Genomic DNA, 21,692 nt, shown 5'->3' with positions numbered 1-21,692 from the left:
TACGCTGGATACATATGATGAATATGGATGTGGTGTGGGCTTCACTGCTGCTAAAGAAATAAAACAACAAGAAATCAGAGAACAACATGAAGAAGCAACAACTGTGATTGTTGCTGAGGTGAGACACCTGAGTCAAATGATACAAGTGTTGGTGAAGATGCCGCATTTCACAGCACATTGAAGCTACTAACATAGATCTACATACACATCAATCGACCTAAACATGCAAACACAAGCAGGTGGAGATTTAATGATACTGCTCAAGAAAAAAGGTGTATTAAACATTGATGGACTTAGATGGGAAGTGAGATTGTGGTGTCCAGAGAGGAGGACAGCAGTCAGTCATGGTTGACCTCCAGTGCTCACGCAGTGCTTCACTGGAAGGCCAAGAACAATCCAAGAGTCCATATGTGGCACTGCAAGGTCCACCAGTGGCTTCTGGGACCTCTCTCCCAGTAACCACTGCAGCTCGTAGGGAGAAGCAGTCCGCCAGCCACCAGGCTGCACTGGGGTCAAAGGTCGTGACACGCCCACGCACTCTGCGTGTGGGTGCAGCTTGCTGTTTGGCTCCACTAGTTGTAGTTCTGTCAGCCACCACTAGATGGAGCACTCCTCTTCACTCTCCTCCTCATCCTCCCTCACCACCTCCACCTGTAGAGAGAAGAAGAGACAGCAGGAGTCAGGACTTAGGGTCCTTGAACGCATCATCACAGAGACATTGACTGTTGATGGAGATGATTTAGTGACTGGTGAGAAGAAGCAGACTCTCAGTCACATGTCAAGTGTGGAACATATGAAGGTCATGTGACCATGGAGTGTTGGACTGATACTGAGGCCTGATGAAGATGAACTGATCAATAATTGAGTGGTGAACTGAAAGAAGAAGCAGCTTGGCAGCAGATGTTGGATGAATGAGGAGCAGCTGGACGTCACCATCCTCCTCTCACACTGTGACTGGGAACACTGGACCTCTGCTGTGGGATCAACTGGCTTTGGTGCTGGAACCATCATCCACTGCTTCCAAACCAGTACTGACCTCACACTCTCCAGTTGATAGTCTCTGCTGTGGACAAGACCCATCAGTGGCTTCACTGATGATTCCTTCAGCTGGTTCTGACTCAGGTCCAGGTGTCTGAGGTGGGAGGGGTTGGACTTCAGAGCTGAGAGCAGCCAATCACAGCTGAGCTTTGACAACCTGCAGTACTTCAACCTGAATGTAGAATAAATGATGGAGAGTTTATAATGATGGAGAGTTTTTCCAGGGTGTCATCACTCTGAACATCAAAGTGAAATGTCGACTTCAGAATCTGACACTACAGAAAATGTCACCTTGAAATTAAATCCTCAGTCCAAAACTAATGTGTGTTGAAATGATGTTTGGTCACATGACCACTGATGACCTGCTTTAAACTTCAAACATGAACAGAATGAAGTTTTCATATTTCTGGATGTCATTTTGATATGAATCAACCTTCAGTTCAATGTTTATTCAACATGTGTGATGAACTGTGTTTGGTGCTGAAACCATCATCCACTGGTTCCAAACCAGTACTGACCTCAGAGTCTCCAGTTTACAGTCTGGACTATGCAGAAAACCACTCAGCACCTTCACTCCTGAATCCTGCAGCTGGCTGTAACTCAGGTCCAGGAGTCTGAGGTGGGAGGGGTTGGACTTCAGAGCTGAGAGCAGCCAATCACAGATGAGCTTTGACAACCTGCACCTCTCCTGAATAAACCTGAATAGAGAATAAATGATGGAGAGTTTATAATGATGGAGAGTTTTTCCAGGGTGTCATCACTCTGAAAATCAAAGTGAAATGTGGACTTCAGAATCTGACACTACAGAAACAGAGAGGGAGGGAGAGAGGGTGAGTGAATGAGCGCTGCAATCTGAAATCTGACCACTAGATGGCAGGATTTTACACACTGTGCCTTTAGACCAGTGGTTCTCAAACTTTTCTCTGTAGCCCCCACCTTGGAGGAAGGAATTTTTCATGCCCCCCACCCAGACAAAATGGTGACTACATATTTTTTTTTTTCAAATTTACTGAAACAACATAAAAGATGAACATTCCTCTCACCAGCTTTACACATTTCTGCTGTGCAAATAATGTTTGACCTTTGACACTTTTTGTGATATCAAAACCAATATTCTTTTTTTATCATCAACATTCATTTCACATTCAGTTCACTTTTCTCTTCATTTCTGAAATCATTTATGTTGTTCAAATAAACCACTTTAGCAAATCACTCTTTGTGGCATCAAATCCTGAACATCACTTTTTAAACAAGAATACTTTGACTGTTCTGCTGTGCAAAGATCTTTTCTGGCAAAGCACTTTTGTAACATCAAATAAAGAAAATGAACTTTTTATCATCAACATTCCCTCTGTTTTCTATCAAGTTATTCTGTTGTGCAAATAACCATTCATTGACTTCACTAATGCAAAAACAATGGAGTTGAATATGTAGATAAAAGAAGAAATGCAGGTATTTGGCAAGAGGAGTGAGAGTGTGTGAGAGTGTGTGAGAGTTACTGTATTAGTGGCTGCAATGGGCCTCTTTTGCTTTGCACAACATCTCACAGTGGGCTTGCAGGCTTGATGCTGCCACTGGCAGGCCAGGCTCAATGTGGAGCTTAGCTCTGTACTTAACCTTCAGTATTGCAACAGCTGAAAAGCCTATTTGACAGGGATGGGATGTGGCCAAAGGAAGCAGAATTCCCACAGCCCTCTGTCCAATGGCAGCACTTTTCCTGGGGACAACCACCTGGCTTCACTGTGAAACAACACAGCTTTGTGTTGTGCTCCCATCTCCTCACAAAGTGCAGAGCATAGCCGCGCTTTCAGGGCTCTTGTTTTGATGAAATTGACCACATCAACACCATCGTTCCACAGCGACTCGCTGAACCTTTCTACAGCCAACAGTGGCCAACAACAGTGAACACAGTGAACACAGTGAACACTGGCCACCACTGGACTCCTGAATTCTTCTCTCCGTCCCTGTCAAATATTTGCACAATGGTGCACACACACACACACACACACACACACACACACACACACACACACACACATACACACACTCCCAGACATGACTCGGCGCTCCACCCACTTTGAGAAACACCGCTTTAAACCCAGTTTCACTCATTTCAAACACAAACCAGTGACTGCAAATTGAATTTCCAACAGCAGTGAAGTGAAAATCATGACAACAATAACAAGAGTGATACAAGTTGTAGAGTGAAGAGGGTGAACTGACCTCAGAGTCTCCAGTTTACAGTCTGGACTCTGCAGAAAACCACTCAACTCCTTCACTGATGAAGCCTGCAGCTGGTTCCAACTCAGGTCCAGCTCTCTGAGGTGGGAGGGGTTGAACTTCGGAGCTGAGAGCAGCCAATCACAGCTGAGCTCTGACAAACTGCAGTTCTCCAACCTGAATAGAGAATCAATATTTGATTTCTTAAATGGTGTAAATGTCATATTAAGAGTCATTTCTCCCTGTTGATGATCCAGATGTGCAGCTGTTGGGATCACTGAGTCATTCCCTCAAAGGAGTCATTGTGCCAGTGTGTTGTCAACACAATAACAACAGCAGTGTGTCAGTCAGTGTGCAGCCAATCAGCAGTGAAGATGGAAAATAATCAGTGAGTCCTTTGTGTGCTTGTGGCTGTTTTCAGTCATCAGAGTCTCGTTACAAGTCAAACACATTCAAAGGACAAGATGAAGAAATACTGCTGCACTATTAATCTGCCTCGAATATTTCTTCACAGGATCTTCTGCTCAGTCATGTGACCTTCATCACCAATCAACAACTTCCATTGAGCTCCAAAGTGACTGGAGACATTTTCCACACTTTCTTCCACCATCCAAAGTCTTTTCTGGCTGCAGATTGTTGACATGAAAATATCAACAACATCCACTTTGTCTAGATGAGTCTTTAATATCTGCTTCAAAGTCTTCACACAGAGCAGCTCCACTCCAGGATCCTTCAGGATGGTGGTACTCAGGTCCAGCAGTGTGAGGTGGGAGGGGCTGGACTGCAGAGCTGAAGACACCACTGCACACTCAAGCTCTGAGAGTTCATGACTGAATGAAGGAGAGCAGAGTGAGAAGTTGCTGCTTCCATCATCATCACCATCATCATCATCACCATCATCATCATCATCACCCTGATCATCATCATCACCCTGATCATCATCATCACCACCATCATCACCATCATCATCTTCATCACCATCATCATCACCATCATCACCATCATCTTCATCATCATCACCATCATCACCATCACCATCACCATCACCATAATCATGATCACAATCATCTTCATCATCAACACCATCATCATCTTCATCTTCATCACCATCACCATCACCACCATCACCATCATCACCATCATCATCACCATCATCACCATCATCATCATCATCATCACCATCATCATCAACACCATCACCATCATCATCATCATCACCATCATCATCACCATCATCATCATCATCACCATCATCATCACCACCATCACCATCATCATCACCATCATCACCATCATCATCACCACCATCATCATCATCAAAATGAAGGAAGGATGTGATGTGTTTGTGTGTTCAATGTGTTGATTGTGTTGATTGACTGTCTGCATGAATCCTTCAAACTGATCAAAGCTCCTCATTCTGCCACTGTCACATCTTCATCTCCATCCTGGACTCCAGTGGAGCAGCTTCACTGCACTCACCATCCAACACAAAGCAGCTGAGTTAGCCCTGTGTTGACAGCCTGCTGCTAAAAGTCACCACTCAGTGTTTCCCTCATTGTTTTCTTGGAGACCTGCAGGCACACGTGGACCTGCTGATGTTGATCCACCCTGTGACTAGAGGAGCAGGGTGGCTAACACCAAGAGAGCACACGCACACACACACACACACACACACAAACACACACACACACACACACACAATCTCTCTCTCTCTCTCTCCCTCCTGTACTTTCCACTTTTTAAACTTTTTACTCTTGTAAAAACGTACATTTAACTCGTCACTTGATACTTTTTTTAATCGTTATTTTTAATTCCTGTTATTTCACAATCACGTTGCCACAGCCACATTTCCCCGCAGTCTTTTCCCGGAGCGAATGTCTGTCGAATATCCAACTTGAAACTCATTTCACCGCGGTGCCGTGTCATGTGTCACGTGACAAATAAAATCTTTGATTGTTAGCGGCTTAACGGGCCACGTTGGGCCGCTGGGAAAGGAGATAATGGCAAAGAACACCTCACCCGACCGCTTCACTTCTGCTGCTGCTCAGACTGCGTCAACACAAAGTGGAGTCAGACTGTTAACAACTTTAACTTTCGGTTTCTCTTCCTGCTTCTTGATGGCTGCTCCTCACACTGGAGGAGGGAAGTTTACAAGCAAAGACTGGCGAGGTGTCTCTAATAAAGTGGCCAGTGCTCATCAACACTGATGCTCGTCACTGATTCAGGGCTTTTATTTCAACAACTGTCTCACATCACAACCAAACTAACAGCCACAGTGCGAGTGGGCGCAGTAACATGGACGTGATGTCACAACACAGTGAGTGACGACCAGTCAGCTGTTTCTCCCTGCGGAGAGCAGCTGAGGTTGGTGTGGAGGGAGAGTCTACAAGCCAATCAATTATCGGCCCATTTCCTCAACATCAAATATTTGCAAAGTCATGGAGAAAATGATAAAAGATGAAGGTATTTTTTGGAGAGTAAAGGGTATATAGTCAAATATCACAGTGCTTTTAGGAAAGGCCGTAATACTATGGATGCGCTGCTGTGGTTAGAGCATGAAATAAGAAAAGCACAGATTAATACAGAAAGTGTGACAGTAGTTATGTTTTCATATTGAAAAAGCATATGCTATATTATGGAAAGAAGGGCTGCTAATGAAACTTTTTAAAACGGGGGTAAGAGGGAAGATGGAGCAATGGATAAAAAATGTTCTACAAGATAGAAAGATACAAGTTAGAGCAGGAAATGAGTACTCAGAAAGTGTTAGGCTGGAGAATGGAACGCCACAAGGGAGGATTGTGAGTCCATTATTATTCTCAGTCATGAGCTATGAAGTATTTTCACAAGTGCAACAGGGGATGGGCTGTTCTTTGTTTGCAGATGATGGGCTACAAAAAATGCCAGAAGCTATTTTAAAAGTAGAGAAATGGGCCAATAGTTGGGCATTTAGATTTTCAGTTGATAAAAGCAAAGCAATGATTTTTACAAGGAAAAGAATTGGGAAGGAGGTTCAGTTCAAATGATATCATCAGGATTTGGAGAAGGTGCAGCACTTTAAACTACTGGGGAGATGGTTTGATGAAAGACTCACGTGGGCAGTGCACATTCCCAAAATGATGGAGCAATGTAAAAAGGTGATGAATGTAATGAGAATGGAGAGCCAATAGAAAAGCCCTCACATCCATGTATATAGGATGAGTCAGATCTCTTCTGGATTATGGGGCCATAGTTTATGGTTGAAGAGCTCAACACTTGAAAAAGTAGATCAAGTACAATATGAGTGTTTAAGATGATGTCCGGGTGCATTGAAATCAACTCCTGTAGCAGCATTACTGCTAGCAATGGGAGAGCAGCCGCTGGAAATAAGAAGGGAACAACTCACAATAAATGATTGGCTTCATTTACAGAAGAAAAAAAACCTCAACTCAGCTTCTCTTCCTGCTTCTGCTGCTCACCGTGGCTCCTCCCATCCAGCCGCCTCAACCGCTCCCACACTTCCAGGAAGTCACATGATGCTGTGTGTGTGTGTGTGTGTGTGTGTGTGTGTGAGAGAGAGAGAGTGTATGTGTGATGTGTGTGTGGTGTGTGTGTTCTTCTTGTCACGTATTATGTGGCAGTTTGCTCCCAGTGGAAATGTCTTGTTGGAAGTGTGACAGTGGACGGTCCTGTCAGTATGCCTCCAGTTGATCATGCGCCCTGGCTCCTTGGCCAAATGGTGAAGCGTGCATGGCTATTACCCGGGAGTCTGCGGTTCCAAGCCCGCCCGGGCCTTCTGCACCTTGCCACAGAAGTACAGAAAGATCAACTCCCTGGGACAGACCCAGCTGCAGAAACAAATGAGGGGGGGGGGGCACATATTCAAACCTATATTTTATCTGCTTCAGGCTTAACGGCAGCTCCATGGCCACTCGCACAGTATTGAAATATTATTTTCTCTCACTAACAAGAGGCAGACAATCTTTAAATGCATAGAAAAAAACAAAATACAGTCATGACGTTGTGCTGTGTTCATTTATTGAGTTGTATAAAACAGAGGATAGAGGCGTTCAGAGAACAGCTGCAACCCCGCACAGCTCCGCTTCCGAGCTGACCAGCTGGGGCTCACGCAGCTCACTGATTGGCTAGGTGGGGCAACTCTGCACTGGCTACATTCGGTGGAGAGCGAAACATTTATTTATTTATTTATTTATTTATTAAAAAAAAAAAAAAGACTTAACAGTTTTAAATACAGTTTTAAACATAAATCAGCTTCAATGAATTATTCATTTATTTCAAAATAAATCAAACTGTTTCACAAATTTTGAATGACTGCTCAATGCATTGTGCATCTCACAGTTCAAATGAATTATTTTAAAGGAAACTTTAACAACAACAAAATCATGGAGTTATTCTGCAAGGCATCACCATCAAATGCAGGAATCTCTCTGGCGGGGAGAAAAGCTGCTTGATGTTGCTTTACAAGCAATTCAGTGATTTCATTTTGCCTCTTTAACACGCCAGTAAGGAAACCTTCATTTATTAGATTTCCTTTTGTTGAGATGGAGGAGCCACGCTCATCCTTTTGCTCGTAACCCAGAGGTTTCTTTTCTGCCTTTGCTTTACATGGTATAGTTTGGTGAGGAATATATGACTGCTGCAGGCTTTGAGGATGTTTTTGAGATGCTACTGGAATTTTATATACTGTAGATGTTCCAGTGGCCTGGAACTGGCGTAAGGGTGTCACGTTTTCTGACTTCAGCTGCTTTGATGTTGACGGCCGTTGAGCTTCCGGTGGTTGCGGTTGCTTTAATGACGAAGGTGGTTGTTCAGGTGTGGCCTGTGACATCACACTCCCCATGAATACATGCATGTTGGCTTCTGCTGCAGCCAGTTCAGTCTCCACGTGGTGCCTTTCCCTTCTTGCTTTTAGCTTCAAGTTCTTCCATATGGAGTGCATGTTTGACTTCCAAGGCCTGAGCTTTGGCCTTTACAGCAGCTTGTTCAGCCTCAGCCTTTAAGCATGCAGAAGATAAAGGAGAGGATGCTGAGGAGGAGCTGGCATCTTTGCTTGAAGCCCTGCTTGCTTACGGGCCCTTTAGCCTGGGACACACTGTCCTCTGGCCCCACCAATAGCGCATTTGCTTCTTCTTGCTCCCCCAGCTCCTCTCGCTTCTTTTGCTCATCCTGCTCATCTCCTTTTCCCACATTACCAGTCAACCATTCTGTAATGTCAGATGAGAAATGTGGAAAAGGTATCAATTTAGGCTCATCCCAGTCCATATGATCCGCTTCCCTTTCCTCTCCGTTAGAAAAGAGATTTTGTACAGCCACTTGCAAATCCATCAACTCCCCCAAATAATGATCCAATGCTTCAACATGCTTGTTCATTATTTCTTGACTTTCTCCAGCTTCCAACATGCTGTTCATTTCATTCCTTTTGCGCTTTAAAACGCCAAGCTTTCCCCGCCGTGCGTGACGCTATCATTTTTATCAGACTCATGTCATCATTCATTGCGTCAGCTTTTCCAGTCAACAACATCGTCACGCTTTGTCAAAGCCGTGGTGTAGAGGACGACGGTCAAAAAAATGCTCCTTGGTTGCCGAAATGTTCTTGGTCCAGGACAGATGTATCAGTAAAAGTCTGCAATGAAGCAACTTTCATTGCTTTCTTTCTCCAAAAGCTTTTTTCTTTATTTATTTGACCCCAATGAGTTTCTAATAAAGAGAAAATGCATGAAAATACTGCCAGTCTTTGTCAAACAGCAACAAGAGAAACTTGAACACTCCACTCTTCTATGTATACACACATGACACACGCTTCTTAAAACTGCAGATGCTACAAAACAACAGTTTGACCTGTTGGACAGGAAAATCTAAACTGGATCATCACCTGATTCACTGCAGTTGTTCACTTTGGTCGCTCTTATTGCTCCATAAAGCTCTTTATGAAGAGCAATAAGATAACAGTGAGCGACTAGCAGATAGCGGCTAGCAGATAGTGGCGAGCGGCTAGCAGATAGCAGCGGTGCCTCACTTGAAATAAATGTGAATTACCTGTGACAGGTGAAGACACCTAGCCGAACAACAAGCATTAGCATTAGCCTCTAACACACACGCACACAAAAACACACACACCCATACACACAGAGTGTGTGTGGGTGTGTGTGTGTGTGTGTCCCAGCAGCAATCACATCAGCTGCAAACGACAACTCAGATTGTGAACTATGAACTTTGATTCGTCGTCGTCGTCGTCTGTCTTCAGCGCCAAGGAAACAAAGTGTACAAGCACACACACACACACACACACATACACACACACACACACACACACACACCCTGACACTCCTCTTCCCGGAATGAGTCAGGAGGTTAGCAGCCCCGCCCCTTGTGGTCCTTTCAGCCAATCACAGCTCGGACTGGTCGTTTCCTCCCCTTCAAGTCAAACTGGTTTTGTTTCTCAGGAAGTTGGAACCCAGTCAGCCAGTCAGTCAGTCAGTCAGTCAGCCAGTCAGTCAGTGGCTCTCAGAAGTGAAATGGCTCAGGCAGCAGCTCAGCTGGACCCAGAAACCTTCTCTTGTTCCCTCTGTCTGGATCTTCTGAAGGAACCAGTGACCACTTCCTGTGGACACAGCTACTGCAGGAAGTGTCTCCAACACCACTGGGATGCAGAGGAGGAGAGGAGAGTCTACAGCTGCCCTCAGTGTAGGAGGACCTTCACACCAAGGCCTGTCCTGGAGAAGAACACCCTGTTAGCAGCGCTAGTGGAGACCCTGGTGAAGACTGGACTCCAAGATGCTCCTGTTGATCACTGCTATGCTGGAGCTGGAGATGTGGCCTGTGATGTCTGCACTGGGAGGAAACTCAAGGCCCTCAAGTCCTGTCTGGTCTGTCGGGCCTCCTACTGTGACCATCACCTCCAGCCTCATCGTGATGCTGCTCCCCTACAGAGACACAAGCTGGTGGAACCCAGCCAGCAGCTCCAGGAGAACATCTGCCCTCGTCATGATGAGGTGATGAAGATGTTCTGCCGCACTGATCAGAAGATCATCTGTTATCTCTGCTCTGTGGATGAACATAAAGGTCACAACACAGTGGCAGCAGCAGCAGAGAGGACTGAGAGGCAGAGAGAGCTGGAGGAGACCAGGCAGAAGATCCAGCAGAAGATCCAGCACACAGAGGAAGACCTGAAGGTGCTTCAGAAGGAGGTGGAGTCCATCAACGGCTCTGCTGATAAAGCAGTCAAGGACAGCGAAAAGATCCTCACCCAGATGATCCATCTGCTGGAGAAAAGATGCTCTGAGGTGCAGCAGCAGGTCAGATCCACACAGGGGGCAGCAGTGAGTGGAGTCAAAGAGCTTGAGAAGAAGCTGGAGCAGGAGATGATGGAGCTGAAGAGGAGAGACGCTGAGCTGGAGAAGATCTCACACACACTGGACCACAGCCAGTTTCTCCACAGGTTCTCCTCACTGCCAGCACTCAGTGCGTCTCCAGACTCCTCCAGCCTGGAGATCCGTCCTCTGAGATACTTTGAGGACGTGGCAGCAGCTGTGACCAAGCTGAGAGATGAAATACAGCAAGTTCTGATGGACACTCAGACAAACATCTCATGGACAGTGAGCAACGTTGATGTCCTACTGAAGGTACCAGAACCCAGGAGCAGAGAGGACTTCCTTAGATGTTCACCTCAAATCACTCTGGATCCAAACACAGTGAACAAATGTCTGTTATTATCTGAGGAGAACAGAAAAGTGACACACATGATGAAAGTTCAGTCTTATTGTGATCATCCAGACAGATTCACTGACTGGCAGCAGGTCCTGAGTAGAGAAGGTCTGACTGGACGATGTTACTGGGAGGTGGAGTGGAGAGTGGGGGTTGGTGTAGCAGTGGCCTACAGGAACATCAGCAGAGCAGGAAGGTCAAAGGAAAGTAGATTTGGATTCAATGACAAATCCTGGAGTTTAGATTGTTACCCAAGTGGATATGTGTTTCGTCACAACAGCATCAGGACTGATGTCTCAGGTCCTGAGTCCTCCAGAGTGGGAGTGTACCTGGACCACAGAGCAGGTCTTCTGTCCTTCTACAGCGTCTCTGGAACCATGGAGCTCCTCCACAGAGTCCAGACCTCCTTCACTCAGCCGCTACATGTTGGACTTGATGTTGATTCAGGTTCTTCAGCTGAGTTGATGAAAGTGTGACTGAAGTCGTCAGAGAGACTCTGAGCTGAATTCTCACCTTTGATTCTTCTTCTGTCTTCACCTTTGTTGCCCAGTGTCTCCGGCTGTCAATCACAGGGTGGGAGGGGCCTGGACGCCACTTCCTGTTGGTGCTCCTGGTGACTGTTGTCCACCTGATGTTTGTCTCCACAGCTGCTGGATGTTTGTGCCACGTTGTTTCTCTTCCTCTGCAGCCCATTCATCCCACAGATTAATAATGTGTCATTAGTCCACATGACAACTTTATTACTGTGGAAACACAGCTGAGGTCTGCTTCCACTCTGGACCTTTCCACCCTGACCTTTGACCTTTCAACAACTCATCCATCTGATCAACCTTCTGACTGTTGATCCGTTTGTCAACAATCAGATGAATGCATGTAAATATTGTGAGAGAATTTTGTCTTTTGATTCTGCTTGTTGGCTCAATGTGACAATAGTCAATCAATAAGTCATGAAATATGCCATCAGTCTGTATTGCACAACAATGTCAAGTCAATGATCAAGTGTTGAATTGAAGCAATAAAGCAACAAGACAATCCAGACAGCAGTGGGAGTGTTTCCTGGCAGTGAACTGGTGCCAGCCAATGAGCTGACGTGACTGATGTCAGGCTGCAGTACCAGCTGCTCACCACAGGGGGGGAGGCAGAGAGTCAGCAGGAACTCAGCACAAGGTCAAAGGTCAACTAACAGTTAGCAAAGCAGCTTCATCTGCTGCTCAGCAAAAACAGGGGAAAAAAAGTGTGCACGCATGCACACACACTCACACACACACACACAAACACACCACTATTTTACAGAACAACTAGAGAACGGGTACTTTACTGACTCACATTGTATTTACTTTATTGCATCATAACACTCATGATCATGTGAATTCATATATAGTGATTATTTAATGCTATATTAATAAATCATATAAAATATAATATAATATACTATTATATTATATTATATTATATTATATGCATTTCTAGCCTCGGCCTTTAGCGACGTCATATTTAATCAACCCTAAATGAACACAAAATGAGCTTCAACTCTTGTCCAAACTGCACCAATAAACTGGGGCATTTTTCCAAAGACATTTTCGCCGCATAAATCTCCGATTTCCGAGCAAAATATGCGAGGTTTGTGTAATTTTATAATCCCCCCATTTTTTGTTTACTTCACTCAAGCGCAACCATTTTCCTCCCGTTCCTTTGAGAACGTTATTTACAAAAAGCGAAGAAGACGAAGAAGAAAAAGAAGACGAAGAAGAAAAACAACAACCAATCAAAACCTCAAAGCCTTGGTCTTCCTTTACCACTGTCGCAACCCCACCTGAGTGCCTGCACACGTGGATTTATGAGACGGTTTCCGACGGGTTCCCGATGTGAGTCGCGCATGCGATTACGAACCGAGACTTTTTCGATATTTCCCGATTTATGACATTAGATTAATATGCGTTGTGCATGCACCATTTCAACTGGGGAACATTTAACGTCCGTCGCAGATGGAATCTACTGCGATTTAAAGCACATTAGTAGGTAGAGCTGGAATGTGCCGTCTTTCTAAAAATAATATAATATAATATAATTTGAATCAAAAATAAAAACATTTCATCACTCTGTGATTGAAATATATGTCATATTAATTGATGTTAATATTAATATATATGTATAAATATTAACAGTAGTTATTAATTAATAACTTAGACAGTTTGCGCCCCCCCATCCCCCGACACACAAACACACAGCAACTATGTTTTATAATGTGCGTCAAAACTCCCAGCAGACCGCGCAATAAGAGTTGACACTTTGTTCAGGTATGCACTTATTTCAGCATCTGTTTTGCCACCTCTTTGAAATACAAAGTACATTTTATTTTATTGTTTCAATGTATTGTTTGCTCCATTGTTTTGTAAGTACGAGACATCTCTAAGGTCTGAAATAAAAGATGAGAACTTGATTATTCTCAGCACTTTCTGTCATTTAGTATTCTTTATAATCATAGGAGGAGTGATGGCCGATCGAGGCTTTGTTGAAGCTTCGACACTTGATTCAAAAAAATGGTTCATTACTCGAGGCTTCAATGACACAGTGCTCGAGGAGGTCATCTAGTGGTCAATAATATGAAGTGCAATGGAAAGGTGTTCATTGTTTCATAGGTTGTTTGGGATTTGATTCACCATGCATTCTTGTTGGACAACACTACATGGTTGTATGGTTCAATGCTGACACAATAAAATAAAAATGAAAAATGAAGACAATGTCTCTTATTTGGCACGACTGATTGTAGTAGACTATAGCTCTATACTTAGCCTGACAGTTTGTGCAATGAATTATATTATATCCTAAAACAAGACTAAATAGCCCATAGTTTAAAAATGTGTTCAATAGTAAGTGCTCAGTGGGTCAGATGTCAAATGTGATCTATTTAAAATGTAGAATAGATGAGCTAAATAACACATATATAATACGCATTGATGGGAATTGAACCGTTGCCTCAGTCTTGCAAGTCCAAGATTGTCATGATGTACCACAAACCCAAATCACACTCCCTTTTTTTCATCTGAGCTGTGTGAGTAGCGTTAGCGTCTACACACTGTGATTCCTCATCAACTCCCACCAATTTGCATGTTACGGAGCTTAACACTGTCAAACCAAACCCCTGTCGATCAATTCTCCATTGACTTCGAAAGCTCAACTCAGCTCTGAGTCGAGACAACCAAACCAGTGATAGGGTTTCCATACTTCATGAAGCAGTGCACTGGTTTATGCTGTACGTCATCAACCGTGTGATTCTTCCGAACCAAAACAGCACTTCTGACTGTATCATGGAGGCATAGAAAAATAGGACTGTATAGCAATTTTCTGTTTGACTGCACTAGATGAGTGTATGGTTTCCAGTGGATATCATAATAATAATAATAATAATAATAATAATAATAATAATAATAATAATAATAATAATATGTAATAATAATAATAATAATAATAATAATAATAATAATAATAATAATAACAACAATAACAATATTATTATTATTATTATTATTATTATTATTATTATTATTATTATTAATAATAAGAAGAAGAAGAAGAAGAAGAAGAAGAAGAAGAAGAAGAAGGATGATGATGATGTGCTCTACAAATACAGACTGCATTTTTGACATGAAACTGATGGAAATACATTTGGAGTTCATTGAAAGAGGTTAATAGCTGCATGGGTGAAGATGGTGTGCTTGAAAACAGGGCAGAGGGTGCTAGAAAATGAGGTACAGGGTGTGCTTGTGTGACTTGTGTATTGTTTATTTAGAAATAACAATTTCTCTACAGTTTTTGTGCTTAAACGGTTTCTTCTTTTGGAAACAATTTCCCCAGCCTTTGAAAAAACTCGTTCACATGGAACCGATGAGGCTGGGGTGCAAAGGAAGTGTTTTGCCACTTTGTAGAGATTTGGGTAGACCATTTGGTGGTTGGCCCAGTATCTTAAGGGGTCTTCGGTTCTTTCAAGAAGCTGATCGGCGAGGTATCGATTTACTTCCACGATAGCATTTGCTGTGGCGCTTTGTGATTGCCTGGCTCGGTTGTCATCATCATCCAGCAGTCTCCACAGGTCAACTCCTGAAAAATATTTAAGATTATCATCAGCAGATATTTCATTAATCATTGATAATTAATAAAAAAGTGAAAAAATAAATGCCTGTGGAAACTGCTGGTGGTGGTGGAGGATGAGGTTATATTTGTATATATATATATATATATATATATATATATATATATATATATATATATATATATATATATATATATATATATATACATGTATATATATATATATATATATATATATATATATACATATATATATTTATGTATATATATATATATATATATATATATATATATATATCGAGAGAGAGAGAGAGGTTATATATATATATATATTATATATATACGTGTATATATATATATATATATGTGTGTGTGTATATGTGTGTGTGTGTTGTCTATATATGTCTATATAATATATCTATGTGTCTATATAACATCTATCTATCTATCTATCTATCTATCTATCTATCTAACTATATATCTATCTGAAACTCTAACTTATCTATTTCTATCTATCTATCTATCAAACTTACTATATATGGATCGACTATCTACTACTAACTCTCAAAAAACTAACGACAACCAACAGCAACAAAACCAACCTACTCTGCAAATTTCTTTTGAAATTAGCAGACATGACAAACCGAACCAATCAGGTGATTCATTTGACGTCCGAAGCACTCAACTGCTTGGAACGTCACTCAACTGCTTGGAACGTCACTCAACTGCTTAGAACGTCACTCAACTGCTTGGAACGTCACCAGTCACGTGACCAAACCGTTCCTCGGCACAGTGTTTCCATACGTTCGCATGTGTCGGAGCCTCGGGTGTCAGCGAACCATCACTACCAACAGTGTTTTTCCCAAGTGTTCTCTGTTTTGTGTTTAGCATTTAGCTTTCTTTTATAAATGCCAAGTGGTGAGTTGTGTAGTTGACTTTTGGACTTTTGTTTATTAGTAGCTGTCCTTTGTGAGTAAAGGATTGTTTTGCTTTCATAACTTATCTAAATCCTTCTTGGTTTTTGCCAGTCGCCTTGTGTTGTTTTAGCCTTATTAAAAATATACTTTATTTGCATTTACGGACCACACTCTATTTTTTTCCATCACCCATTTTTAATTCACTATGTTAGTCCTGGTTACCCCTAGTTAGTCCAGGACGTAACATTTCTAACTAGAAGAAAATCAATAATTCACTAAATAAACATACAAACTACTACAGTATATTCTTCTAAATAACCCTGTTGCTCTTAGGTTAGGAAGGCACCAGGACCAGACGGTGTGTCCCCCTCCTGCCGAAGGCCTGCGCTGAACAACTGGCTCCCACCTTTACATGGATCTTCAACCGTTCCCTGGAGCTGAGACCAGCGCCATCAAAGGATTAAATGACTACAGACCCGTCGCCCTGACATCTGTGGTCATGAAGTCCTTTGAGAGGCTGGTGTTGAGCCATCAATCAATCAACCAATCAATCAACTTTTATTTGTACAGCACTAAATCACATTCAGAAACGTCTCAAAGCGCTTTGTACAATCAGAGAGAATGGAACCAACTGGGCCCAGAGAGCAAGCAAAGTGCAACAGTGGCCAGGAAAAAATCCCCTGTGGGAAGAAACCTAGAGCAGATCCAGACTCCAGAGGGCCGTCATCTGCCTATGACCAGCTGGGGTGAGAAGGAAATACAAAAAAATTTAGAGAGAGACAGAGAGAGAGATAGAAGTAGCCAGAGTGGCAGACAGGCCAGAGTGAGTTGCAGGGTTAAAGCTCTCACAATAAACAGTAGATGCAGATATATAAGAATAAATCATTCAAATATGCATGGAGTGCATGGCCAATGTATTTGACCTCTGTCGTTCTGAACTTACATTTGGCTTCATTGAATCTTAGGCCATTTTCATTTGCTCTTTTTAGTATTCTCACCCCAGAGTCACCCCAAACAGGAAGAGCACCAATGATGTTGACCACCCCATTCAACCCCTCGAACATCTGGGCCACCGCTCTTTGAAACACTTTGCTGGCAGATGAAATCCCAAAGGGAGGACATTTGAAGCGGTACCTTCCAATGGGCGTGTTGAGAGCGCAGAGCTTGGAGCTCTCTTCATCTAGTTTTATTTGATAAAACCCTTGGTTCACGTCCAGCACAGAGAAATAATTTGTGTTAGGCATGAGTGATACCATCTCCTCCACAGTGAGAAGTGGATAATGTTCTCTTCTTATTGCTGTATTCAGATCCTTGGGATCCATACAAATTATGATGTTCTGTGGAGTGACAACAGTAACCATGCTATTTACCCATTGAGTTGGTTCCAACTGTTTTGCTATGACCCTTGATGGCTCCATCTTATGAAGCTGATCAATCTCTCTGTCTCGGAGAGCAACTGGGAACCTCCTGGGTGCATGTATCACTGGTTTCACTTCTGGGTCCAGTTTTATGGTGTGTTCTCCTGGTAAGCATCCAAGTCCTGTGAAGAGATGCTCATATTATTGAGGGATGGCATCTGTTTTTTCCATGCTGTACAGTCCCTTCACCATTTTTAGCTCTGTACTTGTTTCTATTTTAGCTCCAGCTATTCCCAACAATAGCTGGAGCGGCTTTCTCTACTATTTCGAAGTCAATCTGGTGTGCTTGTCCCTTGTACTGGCATGTGAGTGATGTTTTGCATAGTGGCTCCATCTTGTGGCCTGAGTACGCCACTAATCTGCAGCGAGATGCATGAAGCTCATTGTCAAGCTTCAAAGCCTGAAATGTCTTGGCTGATATAACATTGCAGTCAGCGCCGGTGTCAATCCCAAATCCAACTTTCTTTTCATTTATCAGCTCTTCAGTCCATCTGTCATTGTCACTCTTTGCCTTTTTTAACAGCTGCAATATCTTTCGTCTTCATTGTCCCAATGGACATTTCTTCATCATTGTCAGTATATTCCTGATTACATTCCACAGCACGCACCTGTTGTGATTTCTTCTGGCTGCTTGCCCGGCACATCTTTGCAAAATGATTTTTCTTTTCACATTTCTTGCATGTTTGTCCATAGGCAGGGCGTTTTCTCAGGTTGTGCCTGTAGCCACAACCTTTGACTGTTGATTTTCTTTTCACTGGACACAGGGTTTTCATTCATGCTGCCACGTCTTTGGTTTTCTGCACCTCATCTTCTTCATGCAAAGCTTTCATTTGGGTGGATGCCAGCTCACTGGCACGGCACACATCAAGTGCTTTAACAAGCGCGAGGTGGGCTTCTCTGAGCAATCTGGCTCTCACTCGATCATCTTTTATTCCACAGACTATTCTGTCACGAATGAGTGAGTCACAGAGGTCGCCAAATTCACAGTCTTTGGCTTTATTTTTTTAGGCTTGTCACGTAGGTGTCTACCGTTTCCGACGGGCCTTGTACACGGGTGAAAAACATGTGTCTGATGTAGGGCAGATATTGTTTCTTTTTTTTTCTGGGTTCACAGTGTTCCCGGAACTTTTGCTTCAATGGAGCTATTTTGTTCCTCTCATGATCGGCCAAGACAAACGTGTTACTCTTTAATGGCTCGGAGGTGGTTTGAAGTGAAGCGTGCCATTTTTGTCTTGTCTTCTTAAGTTCTTATTCTGACACCATGTAATGTCTTGTGTTAATAAAGAACTTAATAGGACGACTTAGTTTTTTTAGTGCAAGCTCCGTGTTTTACTTTGTTACTCCCAATACGACTCTCAAATGGAAAATGAGTCACAAACACCGTCCGGTTAACTTTCAAATTAAACTCACAATGACTTACAGCAATATGCTACATATCTGACCGCAACATCTAGAGGCCGGGATGAAAACTACATGTAAAATATAATATTCTGCACCTCGCCCCATATTCCGCAGACTGACTTTGAACTTTGACATCAGCAGTAGTGCTGATTTCCTGGAGGGACTAACCAAAGTCCTTTCACCATTGCCTGAAATAGCGAGTGAGCTGAATCTAACCTGAACTATTTCCTGCCAAAATTATACAAACAAAATGATGATGAAATAAAGGCCACAGAATCAAACGCACCTTTCTGCTGATTCTTGCCTGTTTGGACCGTTGGAGAGGAACTCTGTGTGTGTTGCCTCTGAAAAACGGCTGCTTTTGTAACTGTTGAGTTATCAGAGCAATGAACTTTTTATAGTTCCATGTCACCTGGATTTATGAAGAATTTCTTCATCTTACCTCCATTTGTCCACCACCATATATCGTTCAGTCACGCATCAGTAAATGAGTTTTCAGTCAGGACAATTCAAGCCCTTGTTTCCCAGAAAAAGACACAAACCGATTTTCTATTTCATTTTAACAGTTCTAATGAACGCTTGTTTTTTCTTAACTGTAATCATCGGTGATGTGGAAGTGATTCAGACGAATAGTCTAAGTTTAGAAATAAAGAAACTGCTCCTATATTTGAAAAACAGGGCTGCAATTCAGAATGTGATTGTTTAAAAGCAACCCTTATCGATATTTTTTTCCTTCAGTCCGACTGCAAGGTCCCCTCAAAAAAAGTTTCTATTTTACAAATACTTGTGGTTTCTGAATCGTGCCCTGACATTCAGAGGCAACCCATGCACAGAGTTCCTATCCAAAGGCCAAAGAGGCGAGAACCAGCAGAAAGTTCAATTTCATTCTGAAGACAACGGTGTTCATTTCATAATGTTGTTTGTGTTATTTTGCCAGTAAATAGTTCAGGTTCGATTCAGTACCTTTCATATCTCAAGGGAACAGTGAAATTGCTTTGTGCAACTATCAGTACAAAATTATTTAGGGTGATTAAAATTGTTTGACTAAGACAGCAAGCACTATCAGTTATTATTAAGCTAATAAAGTGTGTACACACACACACACACACACACACACACACACATAGATGTATATATTGAGATTGTTGAGTCAAGCATCCGTAAATGAGTTTTCAATCAGGGCAATTCATGTCTTTATTCTTGTTTGCCAGAAAATGAGACTGACTGATTTTCTATTTTTTTTTTTATTTTAACTGTTGTAATGAGCAAGAGCTTTTTGTTAACTGTTATCATCAGTGATGTGGAAGTGATTCAGACGTTAAGTCAAGGTTTAGAAACCAATGGTTCAGGAATGCTGCTCACTCTGCAATGCTCCCAACGCTACCCACCAGCACATCTTGTCAGGCTGCAAGACTCTCTCAGGGGCGCTATAGATGGCACCATGATCAGGTCCTGAGGAAAATAGCTGAAGTTGTCAGGATTCCCCCCTGCGGCAGTGTTTTTGTCTCCCTCTGCTGGTCGGGGCTCACAACGCCCTATTGTCCTTATATGGCCATGTTCCTGTTGAGGAGATTTCCCGCCACTCTTGCTACTCACTTGTTCCTCATCTGCAGCGATTACTCAGCCTATTTAAACCCATTCATGCCAGACTTGCTTTGTCTGATGGTCAGTTCAAGTTCCTCCAAGTTCCTGACCTGCCGTGAAGCCCAGTGACTGCCTGTTTCGCAACGTTTATCCTGACCCGGCCTGTTTTCGACTCCAGAATCTGCCTGCCGGTTTGGATTTTCCTGTTCTGCCTGCCTGCCTGTGTCTGCCTGCCTGCCTGCCTGCCTGCCTGCCTGCCTGCCTGCCTGCCTGTGTCTGCCTGTCTGCCTGCCTGTGTCTGCCTACCTACCTACCTGCCTGCCTGCCTGCCTGCCTGCCTGTGTCTGCCTGCCTGCCTGTGTCTGACCTCCGCCCGTTTTTGGATTCTGATTCTGCCTGCTGAAACTGAAAGACCTATCAAAAAAGAAATCTGTTTCTGAAATCTGCTCGTGGTTACTGAGCCGTAGCCTGACAGAAGTGCTGAAAGGGGTGTCGACAGTTCTGCAAAGAATCACCAGCAGGGAACCCCACCAGCTTTGTCACAGAAGGGGGAGGCAAAAATACACCAGGCCAAGAGAGACACCAAGGCCCTTCCCCCCTGACCAAGAGTGGGACATGAGAGTTGACCTCAACAGGCAGCTCAGGTTCCTCACGGAGGTCACCACCACATCTCTCCACCCTGACATTGTGGTGTGGTCCTCCAAGCCAAGAGTGGTGCACCTCATCCATCTAACTGTACCCTCAGAGGAGGGTGTTGAGGCCGCCTTTGAGCGAGAGAAGGCCAAGCACGCTGAGCTGGTAGCTGAGTGCTGGGAAGTTGGCTGGAAGACCACAATCTACCCAGTAGAGGTTGGCTGACCAGGCTACATGGGGCTTTCCACCACACGCCTTTTGAGTGACTCAGGAGTTACTGGAGGGAAGCTGTGAAAGGCCATTAAAGACCTGGCAGAGGAGGCTCAGAAAGGCAACTTTTGGCTCTGGCTCAGGACAGGAGTTGGGGAAAGAACACCAAACCCCATCAACAACCACAGAATCAACGAGGCAAACGTCCCTGTCACTGCGCCGCCACAAGGAGACGTTCCAGGATTAAAGGAGCGAAACGTCAATGAATGGTAGTTCCTGGTTGATGACCCTGCAGCTGACCCATGGGCACCGAAAGAAGTGCGACAGGCAGCAATGCCAAGCAGGAAATGTCACCTACCTGTACATTTACAGTAAGTCATAAAATAGCTATATTGCATTTATTTTTCAGTGTTTTAAGAGTCCTTTCAATAAAGAGCTAAATACCATGAAGACACATATTTTGTGGAAACACACCCACTCC

At 43.3% G+C, this 21,692-nt stretch overlaps 4 protein-coding genes across 4 annotated transcripts in view; 2 read left to right on the top strand and 2 right to left on the bottom strand.

The window, feature by feature from the left end:
* LOC142898369 (NACHT, LRR and PYD domains-containing protein 12-like) overlaps positions 1-21,692 on the bottom strand; it is a 487,638-nt gene that overhangs the window by 76,153 nt on the left and 389,793 nt on the right. The window contains exons 16-17 of the mRNA XM_076041305.1: positions 3,262-3,435; positions 1,557-1,736 (exon numbers count right to left, since the gene is read on the bottom strand). Coding sequence (XP_075897420.1) covers positions 1,557-1,736; positions 3,262-3,435 — 354 coding nt within the window. The remainder of the gene's footprint in view (positions 1-1,556; positions 1,737-3,261; positions 3,436-21,692) is intronic.
* Positions 1-21,692, bottom strand: part of LOC142898376 (NLR family CARD domain-containing protein 3-like) — a 153,089-nt gene that overhangs the window by 72,211 nt on the left and 59,186 nt on the right. The gene's annotated exons all lie outside the window — the stretch shown is intronic.
* LOC142898370 (NLR family CARD domain-containing protein 3-like) overlaps positions 1-21,692 on the top strand; it is a 417,525-nt gene that overhangs the window by 378,153 nt on the left and 17,680 nt on the right. The window lies entirely within an intron of this gene.
* On the top strand, positions 9,383-12,262 carry LOC142898380 (tripartite motif-containing protein 16-like). Its single transcript, XM_076041319.1, has one exon. The coding sequence runs from the start codon at positions 9,462-9,464 to the stop codon at positions 11,433-11,435; it is 1,974 nt and encodes a 657-aa protein (XP_075897434.1). The 5' UTR covers positions 9,383-9,461; the 3' UTR covers positions 11,436-12,262.

This window comes from Nelusetta ayraudi, unplaced genomic scaffold, assembly GCF_046127955.1.
Source record: "Nelusetta ayraudi isolate G7.1 ecotype Tasmania unplaced genomic scaffold, CSIRO-AGI_Nayr_v1 ptg000064l, whole genome shotgun sequence".
Lineage (NCBI taxonomy): Eukaryota > Metazoa > Chordata > Actinopteri > Tetraodontiformes > Monacanthidae > Nelusetta > Nelusetta ayraudi.
Note: the sequence above shows the minus strand (reverse complement) of the source record. Positions and strands in the feature narration are given on the sequence as shown.